The following is a 22,298-nucleotide window of genomic DNA, read 5'->3' on the forward strand; positions in this document are numbered from 1 at the left end:
AGTTCCTGCACTTGGGAAGGATTTTAAAACTAAATGGCTATTTCGAATGGGGCTTGAACACTGGGAATGTGATATGAAAGTATTTATTCTGCTAAATGCTATACATTGTGTCTATGTGAAGTATGAGGCCTTTGGTCAGTGAAACAGGGTGGATTTAGCCTTCGTGATGACGGGTGAAAGACACACCTCAAAGTTGGTCACAGCCAGCTGCGAAAGACCATCCACGTATGGACCCAGGACTTTGTGTTCCCGAACTTTCAGGGATTGTCGGCTCCTTCAAAAAAACAAGAGAAAGCAACAGAATGAGTGAAAGTAATAGAGAAGGGAAAAAGGGAGGAATTTGTATTGCTTCCAATGAGGGACACATGTACAGAAAGAAAGTAGGACCTCTTAGCACACATGGCAGCTCCACTGCATGCTATTACAGGACAATAGGCAATTTCACATCTGAGCGGACAAATATTGAATGCGGGGTCCCCCAAGGTTCCATTCTTGGCCCTCTTCTATTTAACATCTATATGCTCCCACTAGCTCAGATTATGAATAAGAACAAATTATGCTACCATAATTATGCAGACGACACACAAATTTACATAACCATATCACCAGGAGACTGCAGTCCGATACAGGCACTGAGTAAGTGCATTGAACAAATCAATGATTGGATGTGCCAAAATTTCCTTCAATTAAACAACGATAAAACTGAAGTAATTGTCTTTGGTGCCAAAGATGAACAATTAAAAGTCAGCGCACAGCTTACATCCGTTATGTTAGAAGCCACACCCCAAGCCAGAAATCTTGGTGTTGTTGTAGACTCCGACTTGAATTTCAAGAAACACATAAAATCAATTAATAAATCAGCCTACTACCACCTAAAAAACATATCAAGAATTAAAGGGCTTATGTCTCAGCAAGACTTAGAAAAACTTGTCCATGCATTTATCTTTAGTAGACTTGACTACTGTAACAGTGTCCTTGCTGGCCTTCCAAAAAAATCTATCAGACAGCTTCAGCTAATTCAGAACGCTGCTGCTCGAGTCCTCACTAGGACCAAAAAAGTGGATCACATTACCCCAGTTCTGAGGTCTTTACACTGGCTTCCAGTCACTCAAAGAATTGATTTCAAAATACTGATGTTGGTTTATAAAGCACTAAATGGTTTAGGGCCAAAATACATTACTGATATGCTGATAAGTTATGAACCGTCCAGAGCCCTTAGGTCGTCTGGGACAGGTCTACTTACAGTCCCTAGAGTTAGGACTAAACGAGGAGAAGCAGCTTTTAGTTTTTATGCACCAACAATCTGGAACAAACTCCCAGAGAACTTGAGGTGTGCTGCAACTCTCAGTTCTTTTAAATCGAGTCTGAAGACTTTTTTGTTTCCATTTTAACCTGCAATTTTCATTCTATTTGCTTCTTTTATTAAATCCAGTTTTCATGTTTTTATTTTTTTTATTTTTATTTGCTTCTTTTAATCGCTTTTAAATGTTTTATAATGTGTTTTATGTATTCTAATCTTGCCCCTGTAAAGCACTTTGAGTGGCCTTGTGTCTGAATTGTGCTATATAAATAAACTTGCCTTGCCTTGCCTTACAGAATAACTTCAATAGTGTATGGTAGGGTATCAAATACTTGTTATTTGTACATAACTTTACTTCTTGTGGAAATTAAGGAATGGCTGGCATGCACTATTGAAATCATTAACTCTTCATCAAGATGATGCACTACAACTGCAATAAAATGTTAACAGGAGTTTGATGCCAAGCTCTCATATGAAACGAATCATCGTAAAAGAAGATTCTGCATTTTTTTAATGGACAAGGCTATTTTCAACAAATCTCATTAAAAGAAACCAACACAAACAATGCATTATTGTGCCTAATAATTCATCATTCTTAAAAATGTCCACCAGATTACAGCATATTGAAAATTTACTGGTTTGTCTTTTGCATATTTAGGATGTGTGTTCTTTGGACAAAAATGGAGGTGTATGAGAAAAAGGGATAATCTTTTTTTTACATAAAGGTTATTTTTTTGCATTTTCAAGGCTTTATTGACAGTGTAGAGAGACAAATTAAATGGGGTAGGGAGGGGAATGACATGCAGAGAAACTCTATGAAATGATGCTCTAACCACTACACCACGAGCGCCCCTCCAAGGACAGAACATCTTTATCAGACTTTGACAACACAGATACTTGTTAGTAGATCAATTCACTGTTGGCTTTGTTGTTCGGCAAGATTGTGCAGGTGGGTAAACTGAAACTCACTGTCACCCGGCTGCCTGCAATGTGGTGAGGACAAATCCTGTAGATTAGTAATTTAACGACTGAGGTTAGCAAAGTTCCGTGCTTCCACTCTAGTCATCTACTTCCCATTGAGGATGCAACCACTGAAACGACCATGGTCAGTCATCAACTCATAGTGTGAATAAGGATCCCATTTGCACCCTTTTTCGTGCCTATACCACCATGTTTAACCCCTAAAGTTACGGAAGAAAACCAACGGGATGATCACATGAGTGTAAAGGCTTGTTGTATAAGCGAGAGGAAGCAGCCTATCGAAATGCTTCTGGCTGCATCTGCAGACATCTGCAGCAGACAGAGGCCGCCTCTGTAGTCCTTCTCTGGGCCTGGGCTCACAGGCTGTTCTGGCCGCTCTCCTGATCCAAGCTTCACTAACAGATGTCCCCTGAAACACACTCTTTGACAGCTCGCTCTCCCCTGCAGTCTATCTGCCAACCCACATCAGACCATGCGGGGGAAGAATGCAGCAGTGTCAGATGACGACAACGCTGTTCTGCAGGAAATGACTGGGTTGAGCTTCCTGATAGCATCACCCCCCCCCCCGCCCCCCCATTCAGGCTACTAGACACAACAGAGCTCTTTAAGGTGAATTCAGCCATTTTGGAGAATGCTTGTTGTCAAAATCACTTTGTATCAAAATCAGTTAATATCTCCTCACTAATCTGCTACCCGGCCGTAGGTCAGTCAAAATACAGCAAATCCAACTCACCCTTTGGGATCGAGCAGGTCGCGGACCTTCTCATTGTAGATCTCCATGAAGGACACCTCCACCTTAAAGGTATGGCCCTCGTTCTCTTCTCTGTGGACCCTCTCGAACAGCGAGCAGCAGAGTCGAGGGATAAGACCCGGCTGCTCCCCGTTACCCATCATGGAAAAGGACTTGCCTGAACCTGGTTGGACATTTTAAGAGTCAAACAGGATTGTCAAACATAAAAGTTTATATAGTGCAGTGCTTCAGTAACACATACAAAATGTAATTGGAGTCAATAATTAGGGGCACAACCTGTTTGATTTTAGAAAAAGATAAAATGGCTACCCTATTCACGTAGCCTAATAACTATCACTCTACCTGTTTAAAAAAAATACTATGAGTCTATTTCCGTATGCTTTGTATTCCTCCTTATTTATACCTATGCATTTATTGGATGATGCTGTTTTTCACATTAGAGATTATCAAATCAAATCAAACTACATTAAGCTGGTATTTTGGGCTAAATGCTATCATAAGCAAGCTAACAAATGCATGTCAAAGTAACATGCAGATGTTAATCTGGTATAATGTGTATCGGTTACCGCCTTACTTAGCATGCAAAGCCTTTGAGAAAATGTAGTTAAATCATTTAACACACATGCACAAGGTACGTCAAACACATCTGTGCTCTTCTATTCACACTTTTACAGAAGGTGTGTCTCTTTACAAAGTGTTTCCCTCTAAAACAGGAAGTGGGTTAAAGTAGCTGATTTGATTCAGGAACGGGAAGGATATGGCTTAAGTGAATCACCAGTGTGATCGCAAAGTCTTCCTGTCCTTTAAACTTTTTAAGGACACATCTGGACATGAAATGTATTATTTATACATCCTTCAAAAATGGAATGGATTAAGAAAAACAACGAAAAAAAAAGAAGAAAAGAAGATATGTGACTGATTTTATCTGGATTTTCAGATACCTGTTTGTCCATAGGCAAATATGCAGGCATTATATCCCTGGAATGCATTTTCAAGTATTCCCTCTCCAAGGCACTTGAACACGACCTCTTGACCTGCCAGACAAAGACCATCAATCAGCATAGAGATTAGGGTAAACAGATAAACCATTGGGGCATATTAGAACTCTTGTCTGGTTTGTATTATTTAATGAGTGTAGTGAAATGAAAAAGATAAATGTATCGCCAAAGGGCTACAGAGCAGGAAACAATGAAGAGTAAGACGGGTGTAAGGGTGACAGATTCCTGTCTGGTTGTGTGGATATTGTTGGTGCTGTGTGGAAAAATCTCTTATGTTGCTGGCTGTTGTAGCTCCTGCTGAACGGGACAGCTGTTTAATGAGCTAAATAAAGAGTCGGTCCGGGGCCCTTGAGGCAACCCCCTTCACTGGACAGATTGCCTCGGCGGTTCAACACAAAGCTGATGTAAGCATCGCATTTCCATCACAAAATGAGAATGATATGGCAAGAAAAATATTGACAATGATTATGTTAATCAGCCTCAGTAGATAACCAGGGCAGTAGATAACCTCCTTTCTATAGACGTTGCAAAATATGTGCAGCTTTCATTACAAAAGAAAACAACTGTAGGTGCCAGCTATTATGTGCGCCGGCACTCATAGGTGAATGAATGCTGGCTGGAGACAATTAATTCACCGTGTGGGTGGATAGATAAGGAGTATAACAGTGGTAGATGGTTACATGAGCATAATATGATATATCAGGTGTTCAGGTTCATGGCGCACATAACCCAAAAATACAAAAACAGGTCCCTCCATTGCATGTTTGAATGTAGTCAAATTAGTGTAATGACCGCACCATGATTTTCTGATTCATATAAAAGCCTTTCATCAAATTGGGAGTTTCCCAGCCGCACAAAGCTCAGCAGGTCTTTACAATGGGACATGATTTGAGTTCTTTGGGGATGAGTAAAGGATCAGTATTCAGCTTCTTTTTCGTTATGACTCACCAGCATATTTGGGAACATTGGACTCATCCATGGACCAGAAACAGTGGTCAAAAGCGAACACCTGCAGAGGAGACAGCACAGGGATTGTAAAAAGACCCACACACACAAACACCACTATCTTCACACTTGCCCAAGCACGTACAGTGAAACATAACCTGATATTTCCTACTGTAGTAGTGCTTACTAGCCCCCTGCAGTAGATCAGCAGGATTGAGCTTGTCTGAGTGAGTAAGGTCAAGTCTAACCGAGCATTGTTCGAGGTTATGCCGATTTAAGGCTACTGTCCACTGTTAGCGGCCCGGCAGTGTCTTTTCCATGGTGGCTGCAGTGAAATGAATTCATAAATCAGGGTCAGCGCTCCCCAAAAGAAATTCCAGCAACCGTTGACCCTTGTCTCCAAGGAAACGGGGCCATAGCAGTTCCTGGCTGTGCAGGCTGGCTATCAGCCCTCAGTCTCACCACACGGTCTTCAGCAGCAGAAAAACCCTCTCGTACCCCAGGCACCTGCATGCACACACACCCACCCACCCACACACACCCACACCCACACACACACACATACACACATACACACACACACACACACACACACACACACACACACACACACACACACACACACACACACACACACACACACACACACACACACACACACACAGAGGATGCTCTCTGGGAACGGGTGGTGGCCTACTCACCACTGACAGGACACCTCCTGTTACTGTATAAGTTGCAAATTCCCCTAAACCCCAGACATCTTATTATCCTTTACGGTAGTTTCATTTTCTCATAAACTGTGTATTTGGTGATGTATTGTATGACTTTACCGGTTAAGTGAAGCCTGAATAGAAAATATTTTGAACCCAGCTCAGTTGCTTCTCTTTTGAAACAATTTCCTACACAATGTGAGAAACAAGTGCTGCTGCACCGTCATCCTGCAGTACAAGCACAACACTTTTGCAAGTTACTACTCCTGGCTTACTCCAGTGCACTACTTCTGCTGCTCTGCCAAAAAACACTCTAACCCCTATAAACAAATACTCCAAATAATTGAACTCCCTTCTAATCATAATAAGGGCTTTTGGCCAGAGAGCCACTGGTTGCTCAGTCAGCATGGGAAGCAGCACTGAGATCACTGAATGCTTTGAAAACAAGACCTCCTCTTGTGACTTCACACAAGTGAGTCAGTGCCATTCAAAGGAACAAAAGTGCCATCATTCTCTATTAGGGGTGCTTCGGTAACTATAGGGCTCCAGCCTCCTCTGGTCCGTCTCTGGCCAGACTAAGGGTGTGACTGTGCAAAAGCAAATTGTTCTTGATTGGACAATTACAAGTAATCAGCAGTACAAATAGTGATGAAAGCTGAGAAGCACAATGCCCATTTTGCCTAATTTTTAAGGATAGAACTCGTCGAATGGGATTGGACCTTGACCTCTGTTCACCCTTTCCAATGCAGGTTGACTCATTTGAGTGCCACTGTCATTTAGCAGACAGCCACGTGCTTGGTCTACCTGAAGGCTACTGCGGGGTAACTCAGGTTCACAGGCCCCAGAGCGGAGCCGAAAGCCCCCCCCCCCCTCCCTGGTGTGTGAAAGATCTCTGAGCTGGTCACCAGCATGTTGTCAAGGGGAGGGAGCAGGGGGGTGCAGTCCAACAATGCAGCTTTGAATGGGCACACACACACACACACTGGCCCAGTGTCCGCACTCATCCCTCTCTCATTGTAGAGCCTTTGTGGGTGTTCACGAGATCTTATAGCGCTGACACATTCACACGGACATCTATCCGGCTCCTGCTGACCAACCAAACTACTAAAACACTGTCAGTCGTGTCCCTAGAAACAACCCCACAACCTGTGCAGGATGCTTCTCAGCGCCTCAGGGGGGAAAAACGTTGCCTTTGCTGCGTCCTGCTTCTTGATGATTTCAGTGGGATAGCTACTTGCACTGACAGCTCTGTTGATGTTTTTTTTTTTTTTTTTGTAGCAGCAGAAAAATAGATTAAACTTACCTTAGATTGTTTCCTTTTGAATGAGACAGGCAATCCATCAGCAACAGAAGAAAAATCCATGGTGGACCAGAAAAAAGAAAGGGAGAGGAGAAATATTCATGGTTAGCATTGATATAATCTAACAGTCAGAACATGTTCACAAGATGCAGCTGCACCGCACTTTGCGGAACTTCCAATTGTCTGTGCGGACACAGACGCCTCTTCTAACTGAAACGTGTGCACTGGTACCAAAATAATTACATTTGTACTTATTCTTTTCCCTTTCTAGCTTTTTTGCATTTCTCAAATTCCTGGGGTGACTTCTTAGTTCACTCCTTCCCTCATTAATTCACTCACTCATTCATTTACTTGCAGACAGTTGCGTTTTGCTGGTGGTATAGGTTGCAGCTGGGATTGGGTTCATAATTGGGCCACTGGAGCGTGAGGAAGGGAAGAGATTTAGGATTCAATGTCCCACTGACTCTGTTGAGTAAATAGCTCTTATGCCTGTGGATTTAACAGGGAGGCCAGGTTTGGGGAAGCCACACTCAGCAATAGCAGCTGCCGGAATTGAGGACAAAAGAATAACATGTACACTATATGGCACAAAGTTATGTTAGGTTTTTTCTCTTAACTGGAGAGGGTATTCCCCAAAGCAGACATTATATTACATGGGTAAGAAATTAAGAAATCAGGACAAGTTTTTGCCCATGCATGTTGCAGCACTAGTCCTCCTGTCCTTCAGTAGTCAGCCGATCAGTCCTGCAGGCGTCTCCTGGCACAGAGACACAGATGGGCATCACCTTCACACAGTAACTAATACGGGGGCAGGCTGCTTTAATGGGGGGAATTAAACGCTGCAGCAAAAGTGTCTCACACAATCTGAGCTGAATCACCACACAACAACTCCCCACTGGGAGAACTGTAGGACAACACCACCCACCAGACTACTATACAGTATTTTTATTGTATGAGTTCCTATGTACTACTGGGCTCATTATAATAAGGGGACAGACAGAGAGCGAGTGGGTACAGGAGTAAAATAAGGACCAGGGCCTCATTTGGGTTCACACTGCCAAATGATTCAGAATCTGGGCCACTGTCTCGGCCCTAATCAGAGCAAACAAAAGCATACTGCAGCAGGGCCCCATGCTCTAGCCGGGCACTCTACACTGGAGGGCAGAGAAAGGATGTCTGCCAGGAGCTACATTAAGATACGTGTCCGGGCAAGAGAGCAGGGAGCACAGATTTGTTATGGTCAGAATACAAGTTGCGATGAAGGACCATTGACCAATACACGTTAACTTGAAATTTGAAAACAAATCAGATTCTTCACAATATCGTCGTCATGGTTGCGGAGATGTCAAAGATGAAACAAAGAGGGAAGGACATGACAACAAATAGGCAGACGGCAGCTAAGGATTGTGAAGAGAGAGAAATGGACAAGAACAGGGAACAAAAAGGACAACAGATGCCAGAGACCGGAAAGAAAGAGACAAACACGCACATGTGTAATGCGGGGACAAAAGACATACAGTTATGGAATCTGTGCAGTCTAGACTCTAGAGCGGAAGACAGCAACTCTGCTTAAAAGATTAAAACAGCTGCTACAGCGGTTTGATGACTCTCTCTCTCTCTCTCTCTCTCATTGTGTCAGCTACTGTATGTACAGTACATGCAACCAAATCTGGTATGCTGGGTGTGCCGAACACGACAATGGGGGGAACTGTTTCCAACTGGCTATATTTAGGATTTCATCGAGCTGCTATTTCCTCACAAAGTCTCCTATGAAATTCTGAAATTGACATAATTTCAGACTGGTATTTAGAGTCACAGTGTCTTGTCTTTCCTCCTCCCCCCTATTGCAATGTTAAGACATCCCTCTCTATAAATTAAAGTACATTAGGCTCCAGTTCACCCACTCTGCTTCAGACTTAATCTCTTTAATCGCCCCAGAAATCTGTGTCCCTTATAAGCAATGGCGTACCTTAAAACCATGTAAGCTGATGTCCATGGTTGAATAGATGCTTTATTGTTCCCACTGATGTTATGTTTGTCATTATTATTTATTGAACAAAAATTATTAATTGAGATTGTTAGACATGATCATTTGAAGAAACAAAACCGTTTACTGCACTTCTGTTAAATGTGAAATAAATTCCAATTCAATATTGTCAGTTTCTTTCCTTAAAATGTGAAACAAATAGTGAGATCATAATATCCCGGATTAAGATCCCAGTTAAGAAATGCTACAGATTGCAGTTAAGTCAAGAATATTTTACATTGCAGTTCCCTTTGATTCATGCATGAAGCCCACAGGCCATACATATATGACACATATATGTATGGCACAGAAGTGCCACATTCCATCAGACCCCCCTCCTCCCTCAGAGGCAGATGCAGGCGGACACTGCAGACCCGGTGGGACATTGCTGAAGTCCACAAGTCCCAGAGGGCTGGTCCTGCGTGCCTTAATGTGTGTGTCAGCAAGGGCACGCTCAGGCACCCATGAATGATTTTAACTTGGCCAAGGGAGGAAATACGCCCCTTGCACTGCTTACTACAACATGATTCTCCCACACATTTTGATCTTGTTCCTCTCAAATGACTCCTATGGAATGTAAACAAAGGGTATGTATACAAAAGAATACCTGTAGCAAACAGAGTGCCCGTTTGCAGAGCCTAGGCTGTGTATTAACACTGGATTTTCCTTCACTGACACACAGTACGTACAGGTAGCGGACCATTTCTTTTTAAAGAACAAGCCTTCTCCAGAATGGCTAGCTCCACCTTAAAATATTACATACAACCTCAGAGCCTGACTATGATCATTTTTAAGGTTCATTGTTGATTGCTGGTCAGACTGATTTAGATTGCATGTGACTGGTTGAAACATGGCATCCATGCTACTATGCTGGTGCCCAAAAGGAAGGCATGAAGAGTGGGAGAGCAGCAGTGGCATCCCCCCCTGTGGTTATGGAGCAAGATTAAGGCCAATGGGTCATTATTCCACCGAAAAATGCACTCTCCAAACCCAGGCAAACACACCAGATTAATCTACTGTATCTTCCACCCAATGAAGCATATATGGATCCTTTAAAAAATTATATTGCATGTCAACGCCCACAGATGCATCAAGCAAATAGATATTAAAATGTTTTTAAGCATAATTTAAACAATATGAAATATATAAACAACCTTCCACCTATAACAGATCAGGAGTGACTGGTTCACATCAGACACAAGAAATGATGGGAGTGATGTCATCTTCTGAAATCAGTGCAGAAAATTTGTTTCAGATATAAATTTAAAAAATCTCCCTATTTTCTGATCAGTATGCGCGCACACACACACACACACACACACACACACACACACACACACACACTACCAAAAATACTACGTAGTTTGTGCTGGCACAACTCCCCATATACAAATTCCTCCTCTTGATCTTTCACTGAAGCAATGACCTTTTAACATCCATGTAACCGCACCTATGACTCTTTCCCCCAGTTTGGCTTTCGTCATGATTCAGTTCATTACAATTCAACATGCTGGAGAGTAAAACACAACGTTCAGAGTTCTATCTCTCTCTCTCTGTATGTGTGTGTGTTTGGTGTGCATGTGTGAGTGAAAGTATTGGGTTGCAGTGCACGGTGCTCTCACAGGCGACAAGCTTACATTTCAGATGGTCTTCCACTATGTTTAGAACAGGACACGCAGGCCCCACCCAGGCATAGCAGAGGTCACCATGCCGCACAGACAGACAGACAGACAGGAGGAGAGAGCAGGCAAATGCCAAGCAATAGTGACCAGTGGGGTGAAGAAGGTGAACTATGGTCTGACCAATTATGTTCAAGATTATTCCAAGGAAGCGTACTGAAGAACTAATGTGAAATTGGATGCTACTGCCACTTGTATTAGGATGAGTGTTAAAAAAGTAAAACATGGCAAGTGGTTGATGTCAGAGCTTTACATAATAGGACATTCAAAAGTATTCAACAAAAAGCAATAGGAGAAAGTTGGCTTGCTGATGACAGATATAGGATGATCCTGCAGGATTGATCCAAGCTATTGAGACAGCTAACTGTGGAAACCGCCACACAAACAATTTCTAGAACTTCTTCAGCTTTGCATGAGTGCACAGTTTAAGGTCAAGCGAGTTCACAAACAGCGGAGAGCAGGTGAAAGATTGGAGACAAAACAAGAGATGAGAGACGCAAAATAAACAGATATAAAAAGACAAAAGAAAACAAAAGAAGCACAAAAACCTATCTACTGTACCTAGTCGGGGATTTGAGAGGATTTAAAACCTTAATCCACAGGAGCTTTGGTCAAGTTTTTTGATATGGATTGGAATCCGACATTCGTGCATGTATGTGTATATCGGGGGACACGCGCAGACACAAGCTCCAAGATGGCGAGCTAACCCACGATCATAGGACAACAAAGTCATCTTCATCTTCATCATGGTAGTGAGAGGATCTGCTGCACACGGTTCGACTGTTGAGTTTCCCCTGTCTGAGGGTTAGGGGTATCGTGACTTTGAAGTAGACTTTCTTGCTGCCTGAGCAGCAGGCCTATTTAGACTCTTTAGTACTGAACTTGAACCAGGATATTTGGAGAAGAAAAAAAAGTTGTGAAGGGGAAAAGAGAAAAAGAGAAAATAAGGATGCTAAAATAGGCCTAAACTATACATTTTAAGTTAGAGCCCAAAGCCCAAAAGGTTAGGCATCCCAGATTTAATCTCTTGTTGTATTTCATAAGGTTTTAATAACACATTTCTATCTGAAAAGCATCCAGTAAATATGCTTGTCAGATAAATTATACAGTTTAATATTTCCCTCTGGAATGTAGTTGCAGTAAAAGTATTTGAACTGCAATGAAATAGAAATACAAGAACAACAACATCAAATGAGTAAGCCTACTAAATTACAGCGTAAATGTACTTTGTTACATTAGACCACTGACGCAGAAGAGTCCATGGCTTCCTCTATATGCTAAAATTAGCTTCCTACGAAAATATTTGGGGTGGCTGGGAGATATCGGTCATTAGATCATCAGCATAACTCAAGAACGTTTCTGTGTCTCGGCAACTGTTGTCACTAGGCAACTGCAGTAAACACGGAGGCAAGACAACCTACCAGCCTCATGAGTCAGAGTTCCAAATACGATACCCAAAGCTCGGGGTTCTCCAGGACAGCCTCTGTGTGAAAAGCACACATTGCTTTAATGTTCAGACCCACTTCAGCACGGTCTGCAAAGTTTCCATAACAAATGTTAACAACAGAATTTATGATGCGGGCATGGTCTAATTTAATCCTCTCCGGCATTTCTCACAACACTGTGACAAGCATCAGGATCAGCAGGCCATGGGCCATTTATGTGTTTGTGAAAGACAGAGGGATACTGACCACATCTGCTCCAAACCCTTAAATCTGTTTAGTTTTGAAGGCAACAAACAAACCAGAAAGAAGTGAAGTTCATCAATGTGTTCAATATGCTAAGTCTTCCTCCCCAGGGGACACCACGTGACACTTTTACAACAAGGACATGCTAGATGTCACTCATCTGAATGCACGTGCCAGCAACAGAAAACAAAAGCAAGACCGAGCATGCTCAAGTGCTAAACATATCACCAGAGTTTTCAATTGCAAAGAGAAAATGTGCAGAGCAGATTTTTACAGAAGTGACATTCTTGAACATAATGAGATCAAATGAGCAGAGCGTTTCTGCCCAGACAAAGGCCTATTAAAATACAAATTTTTTAAGCTTTTGTTAACGCTGCCTGGCTCCACTCTCCCCCAAAAGTGAGTCCACAATTCACCAATCGCACCATGAAATTAAATCCATTGTAAACACAACAATCATGGGAGAAGGAAAGCCGGAATCGTTACGGAAGACAATGTCAGACAGCAGGGTTCAACATAACTTTTTTTTCCTACTGGCCCGCCGGGCCAGTGGATCTGAGTTTTACTGGCCCCTTGTATATTTTCACTGGCCCTGCACACACTTTTTTTTTCTTCATAATTTAGTGTCAATAATTATAATACCTGTATTAGAAAAATAAAGAAAGATAACCAGATCTAAAGGGAATATCTATACTGTAACAGTATAGATATTCCCTTTAGATTTGGTTATTTTTATTTTAGTTAATTATATGAAATGTTGATATTGCTCATACACATAATATAAAAACCAGGCAAACATATTGAATTAGAAGCCTACAAATAAAAGTATGTTGAAAGAGTCGGCCAGTATTTTAAAGTCCAGTAGTTTGATTTTATGATTTTTGATTGTTTTTATTCTTGAATTTGGGCAGTTTAATGAATAGTTCACCTGCAGAAGTCATGTTCAAACATAAAAAAAAATAAGAGATGAAGGTCTGATCATTCTTTGTGGTGTGGTAGGCTGTTTTTTACTTTCTCTATATGCATTAGGGATGTGAATGTGTCGACCGAATGACCGGTTTTCCACTTGCGCTCAAGTTGACTTTAAAAATAGAATAGAAATACGAAAATCAGGGGGTTATGCCGTTTTTTTAATGGGATATTTCACCGTGTATGTGAGTTCACGTCTGGTCGTGAGCGCGCTGCAGGAGTGTCACTTCTCCATGAAGTGTCAGCTTCACATTAAGAGTCCGGTGTGGGACCATTTTTTCAAACTATTGATAAAAAACAATGCAGTGCAAAATATGCAGCACAAGTTAAACGCTCGTCTAAGACTAAGACGTTAAATCACCTTAGAAACACACAATGCCTTCGTCCGATCACAGCAGCGTTTCACCGTGTGATCTCGCCAGCGAGTGAGCCGCCGCGCAGATGAACTGTGGTTTGTGGCTAAAATAATAACCGGGGATATTCTCCCCATTAGCGATTTCAATGGGAAAGACTTCCGCGATTTGATTGAATGTCTCGAGCCTGAAAACACAGTGCCAAACTGCGCGACTATAGGAACTGTACAGTGAGCGGAGTCCCTTCGTTCGTTTCTGTCTACAACCGACACAATCACCGGAGACGCATTCACAGCGTTTAAATAACGCCTCTCATTTGTATTACCATTGGGGCTTGTATGCAAATACTGTAACATTACGGTGGCAGATAAAGGAAAAGCGCAGTTATCACTTTCTGCACCTCAACCTCTGCTGTGGGAAGAAAGAAAGGGGGCAAAGCAAGTCGATTGATGTGTCGACTCGCAGGCGGACGGTAGGCAGCTCTGCCAACGGAGCGAGAGTGCACCCGCTTCTTGCTCTGCCTGTCAAAACGCCCACGCATCGGTTGTCCACTGGCCTTTCATTAAAAAATATATTTTATATTAGGTTTATTATATTGAGTCTTAAATAAACACTGCTTTCATTACGACTCTCAACGCGCATTTCAATGAACCATGATAGTCTACAAAAAAGGTAATCTACAAAAAGATACTGAACTGTGATTGGCCAGTCACTGGCCCGGGCGGGACAGTGACTGGCCAATCAACTTGCCCTGCATATGATTTTACTGGCCCCGGGCCATCGGGCTATACGTTATGTCGAACCCTGGACAGTGGACTTTTTTCTTTTTTTTTATACACAGGCCGCTCTCAGAATTAGAAGCCACATCTGAGATTAATGAGGCACAGGGCTTGACAAAGAGGAAGGATGCCATCTTTTCTCAATTCCTGGATCAAGATGTAAACAATGTCCCACCCTCTAAACAAACAGGGGAACGGTCTTGGAGGGAACACAATAGTTTTTTTATCAGCGACACATAACATTATCTCCTAATAGCACAAATGAAGCATAAGAGGAAGAAGTTGGGCTGACGGTGCGTGTATTTTAAGTCAACCAACTCAGAGAACAACATCTAACTTAATAGAAAAGGAGATTATTGGCACATCACAAAGGAGCATAATGGAAAAGACAAAAGGGAACATTCCTGCGTGCAGGCTGTGGACAACAAGGCAGCGCTGTCATTCAGTGAAGGCTTGTTTCTGGAAAAGCATGGTGGCACTTGGTCATGTGACCATGACGACTAAGAAGAAAAGCAACTAACCACTCAAACTTAAATTACATGGGAGACACTTTTTCTCTTCGAAATATATGTATCATAAGGGTTGGCAAACATACTGAAAGCATTACAGGCTATCTGTAAAGCTCTTGTCAAAACACATGTTGACCACAGCGAGTTTGTCCATGGTGGCCATGGCTAAAACACTGTAGTGGTCAGTGAAACCAGATTTAAAGGAACAGTTTTTGGGTCATGGAGGACCCAATCACACAGCTATCCATTGACATAGTTGTACATCAGTTCAAGATACTGCGATCCCAAGGTGAGGACCATGGTGAGGAGGCACAGTACGAGTAGCGCCCTCCTATATAGTGGTAACATTTTAGTTGGGGCTCGTCTCCTCACGAGTCAGATTACAACATGCAAGTAAGTAAGATAACTCAGTGGAGTGGGAGATAAACCCAATTGAGCTCTTGTGGCCATTGGTGATAAGGAAGAGATTAAAGCGGAAATTACAAGCTCAGTTACGGACGTTATCAGATAAAGACAGACTTCCACTAATCATCTTGTAATGCTGGACTGCAGAACCACGGGAGCAAGGGGGAAAAGATTAATTTTGACCCCAACAAAGAGACTTCCTTATTTAAATAAATATATTTATAAAAGCTGCTATTGGTTTTTAATTCGCTACAATGAACGTGTACATGGTCTGTGAGAAATAAACCAGACTACTGCAACCTCACTTAAAAGTTACTTATGGTTAGCTTTTGGCTTTTAAAACAACTCTGCGTATTTAGACTGAAATATACATTTAAAAAAAAAGTATTTACAGGACTGGATGTCCCTGTATTGTTCCACGTTGAGGGGACATGCTGGGGCATGATGACAGATGTAATACGGCCCCATTGTGTGAGGCAAAGGGTATTTTCTTGTCATGATGCTCCAGCACTCATCCCCTGCACAGACAGCCGCCTCAGGTATTTCTCTCCGCCCCTACACCCCCTCCCCACACCCAACCTCCATTGTGTCTTAACCCCAAAGGAGGGCAGACTGGTGCGTGAAAACCAAAACTACTCTCCCAGATTCCCATTTCAAATGTGCCATTTGTGCCAACTCAACAGGCAGATGAAAGATAAAACTTGAGAAACTTAACCTGTCGCCCTGAAGACATAATCCATGTTTCATTTGACAGCCACTGAGATTGTTGTGCTTTTTTCTCAGGGAAATAGGAGAAAGAGAGAGAGGAGGAGGATGGGGGTGAGGGGCTGTGGTATGGGTCACGAGTGGTGCTGTAATGCTCTGCGGTGCAAAGAATGAGGCTAAGCCATCAAAGGAAAGCCCTTATATTTCTTTAAGTTATTTAGGTGACTAGTTACATGTTATTCGTGGTGGTGTGTGGTAGATATAAATCAGACACAATCTGTTAAGTTTTCAATCTCTAACGTCTAATCATGAGTTCACCCCACAAGAGACCTAATTCAACTTAATTCATATGATGCTATTAGGTGGTATTGAGCAAAGCTGTCACTGAAATCAAGACGTAGCGTCACTTTTTCCAACGTAAGTTATTTGAAAATCTACAGCTTGAGAATAAACAAAGAGTTTAATTGCAGGTGTGTCTACATAAAAATAGCTGTTACTGCTCTTTTCTCTTTGAAGCTGTGCACGAGCATTCCCATGAAAAAGAGAGAGAGAAAAAGTTCCCATGATCTTGGCCCTGCAGCCTTATTTGGCATGTTAATACCTACTAAATCTGACACATTGGCTAGCACAAAGGGGCAGGTGTCTTCAAAACAAGTCTTAGCGATCAGGGGATCCCCTTCTGTGGCTCCACAAGCAGCAGAGAGGAAAATTATATGGTTTAAGAAAACCATTGCAGCCTAAACACGGAGGCCCAAAACACACACACACACACACACACACACACACAAGCACACACACACACACACACACACACACACACAAGCACACACAAGCACACAGCACTACGTTAACAAATAATTATATGCCTGGACTGAATCCAAACCCTTCAAAGCCAGAGTCATTCTGCAGCTATACAATGCGTACTACCTGAAGAAGAACCGTTGATAAGACAACAAAAATGACCTTGGATGAACCGGACTAGAGTGAAAGTTTTCAACATCTTATAACAATGTCTTAGTCTATGAAAGGTCTTCGTCTCTGTGCAACATTCTCAGGGGAATACTGCAAATGCACTACAACTACTCTGAATCTCATTGTCATCCCTCTGACCTCTCACCCACGACCGCTGTTGGTTGTGTCACATATGTTAGCTCTGCAACAAGATTTGTCCAATTGCCTGGAACACACCACCATCATGAGGAAATTTCTGTTTTCCGATAATTGACTTAAATGCAGGTTAATGTGGGCTCATTACCATGTAATGCTGCTGACTGTTGGTTTTTGCAGAAGAGCCGAGAAATAGTTACACTTTAACAAGACTGGATGCGGGCCTGTGTGAGTGAAGCCATGACTGTGGCAATACATTTGACTCCCATGACTTTGTTTTTTGCAGTCACACTGTGGACTTTTGCTGATGCCATAAAAGTCATTGTAATAATCCAAAACAACATAAATTAAAAGGAAAGAAAAAACGTTCTGGATCTTTCCTTTCCTAAGAGAGCATCCCTTTAGATTAATTTGCCCCTGTGAGTAATCAGGTCAGCTGCTTAACCATGTGTGAAACACCAACAGCAGAGCTAACGAACTGAGAGCAAAAAATGGTAGAAAAAGGGGCACTGTGGCTATGATGGGCAACTATGACAGTTGCTTATAGGCATGATTTTTCCAAGACCTTGCGAGTATGCAGACAATTTTTAGCCCCTGGACATCTCCTCATTACAACGTGAAATCATGTCACATCACAAGCAAACAAAGCCAAAACCAAACTGCAGCTTTTTTTGCTGTTGTTCCCCTTAACTGTGTGTGAAACATTGGAGGGTGCTCAGCTTTCCCATTTTGTAAGGTCACTAAGCATGGTATGACACCACCTTGAACACTTCACAAGTCAAATCAATTCTGACAGCAGAAAAGGAAAATATATAAGTGTTGTTATATCATGAGTGGATGTTATAATCCTGCCGAGGTGATAATTTATTGGAAAGTAGGCATGCATAACAACATGGGAATATTGTGTTGCAAGGAGGTGGGTGACAGACTGTATAATGCTGTATGTCTGCTGCGTTCATTCACTGGCATTTGTGTAACGAAAAGTTTGGTTTGCTTTCATGACAAACGTTTTTCTCACATGTTGTGTGGGCTGTGTAATGTTGTGAATTATTTTCAGACACTTGAGCAGGACTTAGCCTACACAAACTGACACATTGCCAACAAGTTAGTACAGCAAGGTTGCAGTTGTGCTGTTTCTCTTACAAACTTTCCAAAAACATCCAGAGGACCACCCCCCTACATATGTGTCTATATAAGACTTTCTCTCTCACTCCGCTGCACCCAAACTGACCACAGTAAAGAAGAAGATGCCACCGCTGCAACCAGCTCACTGCACAGTCTCGCCTGCTATAATGGCAGAATGGCTGCATTACATTCATGTCCAAATACTTAACAGCATTTCAGCTTGGTTTACCTGTTGTCCCCTTTCCCATTTGAAGGTGGTGGGTGTAGAACTGTTTGGTTGTCCTCCATTTCCACGACGCATTTTGTGTTCAGCTCAATTTCTGCAGAGAGAAGTTTGTTAGGAGAGTGAAGCAGAGTGCGGGGTGTGAAAAAAAGTCAAACAAATAAATCCTAGCTACTTTTCTACCCTGTTCAAGCTATCCCCAAGTCTGATTTCGGGCTTGTAACTCAAGCTGTGAGCAGCAATGGCGAAGAAATCAAAAACTTGTCTGATGATGATGATGTAGCAAGAAAGAACCCGAGGTAACAGAATATGCGAAGTCGCAAAACAGAAACCCTGTGCGAGAACAACTTACCCCTGCGGTTCATGGGCCGAACTCTCACTGCAACTTTTACCTTCGTATCCGACATATTTGTCCACTTTTCACTCCCACCCTGTCTATGCGCCGAGCTATCAATGTATAGTCTGCGGATCCCCGACGAGAAGCCCGGATTTCTGCCAGAAAAAAGGGCAGCAGACTCCACTTAAACGACCCCGAAAAGAGTCCAGGCCTCGAGGACAAGAGACAGGGATACGTTCATTGTTTTTTTATATCCATCCAGGTTCGCTTTTGGTGCAAATCCAGCACTCAGCTCCAGCCCCAGACAGCATCCCCACCGCCATCTTCCACTGGGAGCACGACAGCTATCCTCTGGCAGACTGGAGACGGCTGTGCCAAAGAGGGGTAATGGATTTACGCACCGCGCCGCTTATCTGGGGAGGGGGCGCACACACACACACACACACACACACACACACACACACACACACACACACACACACACACACACACACACACACACACACACACACACACACACACACACACACACACACACACACGCCAGTGGCCAGTTACCGATAAATAACAGACGGACAAGTAGATATACATCATGCACCAAAGATAAGAAACGTTTTAAGGCAGTTTGTGAGGTTTATGAAGAGCAGAACATTCAGGAAACATTCAAAAATAAAAATAAAAACTATTTTACAACATTTGTTATGTTACTTTTTATTATTATTTTATTATCTTTAATTTATGTATTTATCCGTTTATTACACACGCACGCACGCACGCACGCACGCACACACACACACACACACACACACACACACACACACACACACACACACACACACACACACACACACACACACACACACACACACACAAAAAAATCTTTTGAGATGTGACCCGATTAAGGAAGTCATTTTTACTTGTTCAACCCCTCGCCACGGGTTTATAGCCTTGTGTACATGGAATCGTGAGTAGTTTAACTGGGAGTAGATTGTCTCATCTGAATGATGCTTGAGGCCCCCAGGGGGCAAAACTATCCTGTATTTGACAAGAAAACAGCTAAAATAATTATAATACATTTAATTATTTTATGTAACAAATGTTTTTAAACTGTCTTATCTTGCGACCCCTCAGTTTCTTTCAGTTTTCTCAGATTCTTCAGACCCCTTTAGGAGGTTCTGACCCCTAGTTTGGAAACCAATGAATGTACCATGTTTTAGTAACTATAAAATGTTCATATAACTCATAAAAGTTGGGACAATAACACCATGACAAAAACATTTATTCGACATGATGCCACAAATAACACTATGTCTTGCTTATATTGTATTTTATAATGTGCAAAACAAAGCATAAAGTAGACTCTATAGCATTCATTGTGTGCACATTCACATTTTCAACGTCAATAATGTTTTAAACAACATTCCAGGCTACCTCTTCATCTTAAAACATGGTAGCTACATTTCCCATCTGGGCCTGTTGATGCATGAGCTACATGATGGGACCAGCATCATATTTCGTAGAATAAATCTTCACTGTGTGGTCTCCACTGTCCAGGATGACGAGCGCGTTCTTCAGTGGCACCAGGCCCAGTGGGCGGATAAGGTGGCCCCCAACCAGAGGAGTCAGGGCTGGGGGGCCACTCTGGAGCTTCCCCAAACTCCAAACCATCCCCTGACTGGAGTCAATCACGATCACGTCTCCGTCTGTGTCAAAGGCCACTGCAGACATGTTCAACCTCGCTGTGGTCTGCAGGCTAAGGCTGAAACTGTCTGTCTGATAAAGGAGGTGAAAGTCTTTAGAGAACACTTTCAACCTTGTGTGTTGGTTCCTCCCTGGTGGATGCATGTCACCAGTTAAATGCTCCATCACTGCTGTGTTCCCGCTCACCGAACAGCAGGCCATCGCCTTTGGATGCTGAAGGTCTGAAATGGCTTTTCGATGCTCCAGAACTTGACCCCGGCTGTAGTCCACTTTGAGCTGGGACAGTGTGCCAGCCTGGACGTCCGAGACAAGGATGTGCCCACAGCTGTCTGTGTCCACACCCCATGGCATCTGGAAGGAACCTTTGACCGTCAACACGTGGTTCCCCCTGGAGGTGAAAACCTTGACAGCTTCATCCCCTGCATCAGTCACCACCACGTAACCACAGGGAGTCACCGCCACATCCACCGGGTAACAGATCTCCTCCACACTGGCTCGTCCTCTTGGCCCAAAAGTGTGCAGCTTCTTGCCCTGCGAGCTGAACACCGCCACCCTCTCCTCCCCGTCGTGCACCACCACTACTGTCCCTGACGAGCCCAAGACGGCTATCCCCGTGGGGTTGATGAGCGTCCCCCACCCACCGAAAGCTGTCGAGAGGTGCAGAGCTGTGGATTTCAGAGCCAAGCCAAGGCCTTTTCCCTTTGCCCCGTGAGCTGGAGCAGTGGGACTCTGGCACAACAACAGCTCCTGCAGGTCTGTAAGGACCTGGCATTGGGAGATGCTGTCAACGCTGCACAGCTGTCTACAGAAGGGGCACTCCAGCCTCTTCAGCACGGGGTGGGACAGAGCCCTGATGCATTCCTGACAGAGCACGTGGCCACAGGCAAGGTTGTGTGCTCTGTGCTCCCTCCGCCGAGTGCTGAACTTTTCAAAGCAGACTTTACACTCCAGCAAGTTGACCTGGATCTGGCTCAGAATTCCCTCAGGAGGACCCAGCAGCCGGCTGCCACACATCGGGGAACCAGGACTCGTCGTGGCCATGACTGTGATATCCGGATGTTCTTTTTGCACTTACTGAGGCAGAGGGAGAGAGAGAGGCTGGTGATTGGTGTGAGATGGAGTGAATGATGAAGAGAGAGGGCTAGTATAGAAGCAGAGCACCACTGCTATATTTGTGTCAACACACTCGCTTCCTGTGCTTTAGGCCCCAAGGGATCACGTGACATTTTTTGCACACACACTGAGGCTCTCTGCTGCCGTCTTCTGGAAACAAACGTTAAAAGTTGGGAGACTTTAGTGGTAAGAGCCAAACACAGACAGCTCAGGACTTCTACAACATTGCTAATATACGGCTCATATTTAGGACATATCAAATAATTTGATGTTCTTTTCCAGAAGAGCATCAACAGTACCTTGAAAAGCATCTTGTTATAGGTCAGCACGAGGCAGCTATTTTAGTCTGAGTTTCATGGCGTGCACTGCAGACCGAGTGAAATCTGATCCAAGACGGGCAGAGCTTGAGTCAGCCAATCTGGCACTGCTTTGCTGCAGCAGGGCATTCTATAGGGGTCGAGCAAGGTCATCCATGATTTCCTATTGTCGTGTTTTCAAACAGCCTCCATCTATGTTATGGCAAAATGGATTTATTTAATGAGTGATTTAATGCATTTATATTATTGAGTACGGTGTGAATGCAGTGTAACTGTA

General features: G+C 43.1%; 2 protein-coding genes across 6 annotated transcripts in view; both read right to left on the bottom strand.

The window, feature by feature from the left end:
* Nucleotides 1-19,190, bottom strand: part of kif13a (kinesin family member 13A) — a 50,806-nt gene extending 31,616 nt beyond the window's left edge. For all 5 annotated transcript variants that reach the window (XM_080039739.1, XM_080039738.1, XM_080039737.1 and 2 more), the window contains exons 1-7: nt 18,906-19,190; nt 18,560-18,650; nt 6,989-7,001; nt 4,979-5,039; nt 3,974-4,066; nt 3,015-3,195; nt 187-274 (exon numbers count right to left, since the gene is read on the bottom strand). In XM_080039739.1, coding sequence (XP_079895865.1) covers nt 187-274; nt 3,015-3,195; nt 3,974-4,066; nt 4,979-5,039; nt 6,989-7,001; nt 18,560-18,650; nt 18,906-18,960 — 582 coding nt within the window. In that variant the 5' untranslated portion in view covers nt 18,961-19,190. The remainder of the gene's footprint in view (nt 1-186; nt 275-3,014; nt 3,196-3,973; nt 4,067-4,978; nt 5,040-6,988; nt 7,002-18,559; nt 18,651-18,905) is intronic.
* Nucleotides 19,191-20,378: 1,188 nt separating this feature from the next.
* On the bottom strand, nt 20,379-21,632 carry LOC307259619 (E3 ubiquitin-protein ligase NHLRC1-like; the record flags this gene model as incomplete). The annotated part of the gene is made up of 1 exon (XM_080039559.1): nt 20,379-21,632. One exon carries the CDS (start codon nt 21,630-21,632, stop codon nt 20,379-20,381), a length of 1,254 nt encoding a protein of 417 aa, XP_079895685.1.
* Between the last annotated feature and the right edge of the window lie 666 nt (nt 21,633-22,298).

This window comes from Ammodytes marinus (genome assembly GCF_949987685.1).
Source record: "Ammodytes marinus genome assembly, chromosome: 13".
NCBI classification, from domain to species: domain Eukaryota; kingdom Metazoa; phylum Chordata; class Actinopteri; order Uranoscopiformes; family Ammodytidae; genus Ammodytes; species Ammodytes marinus.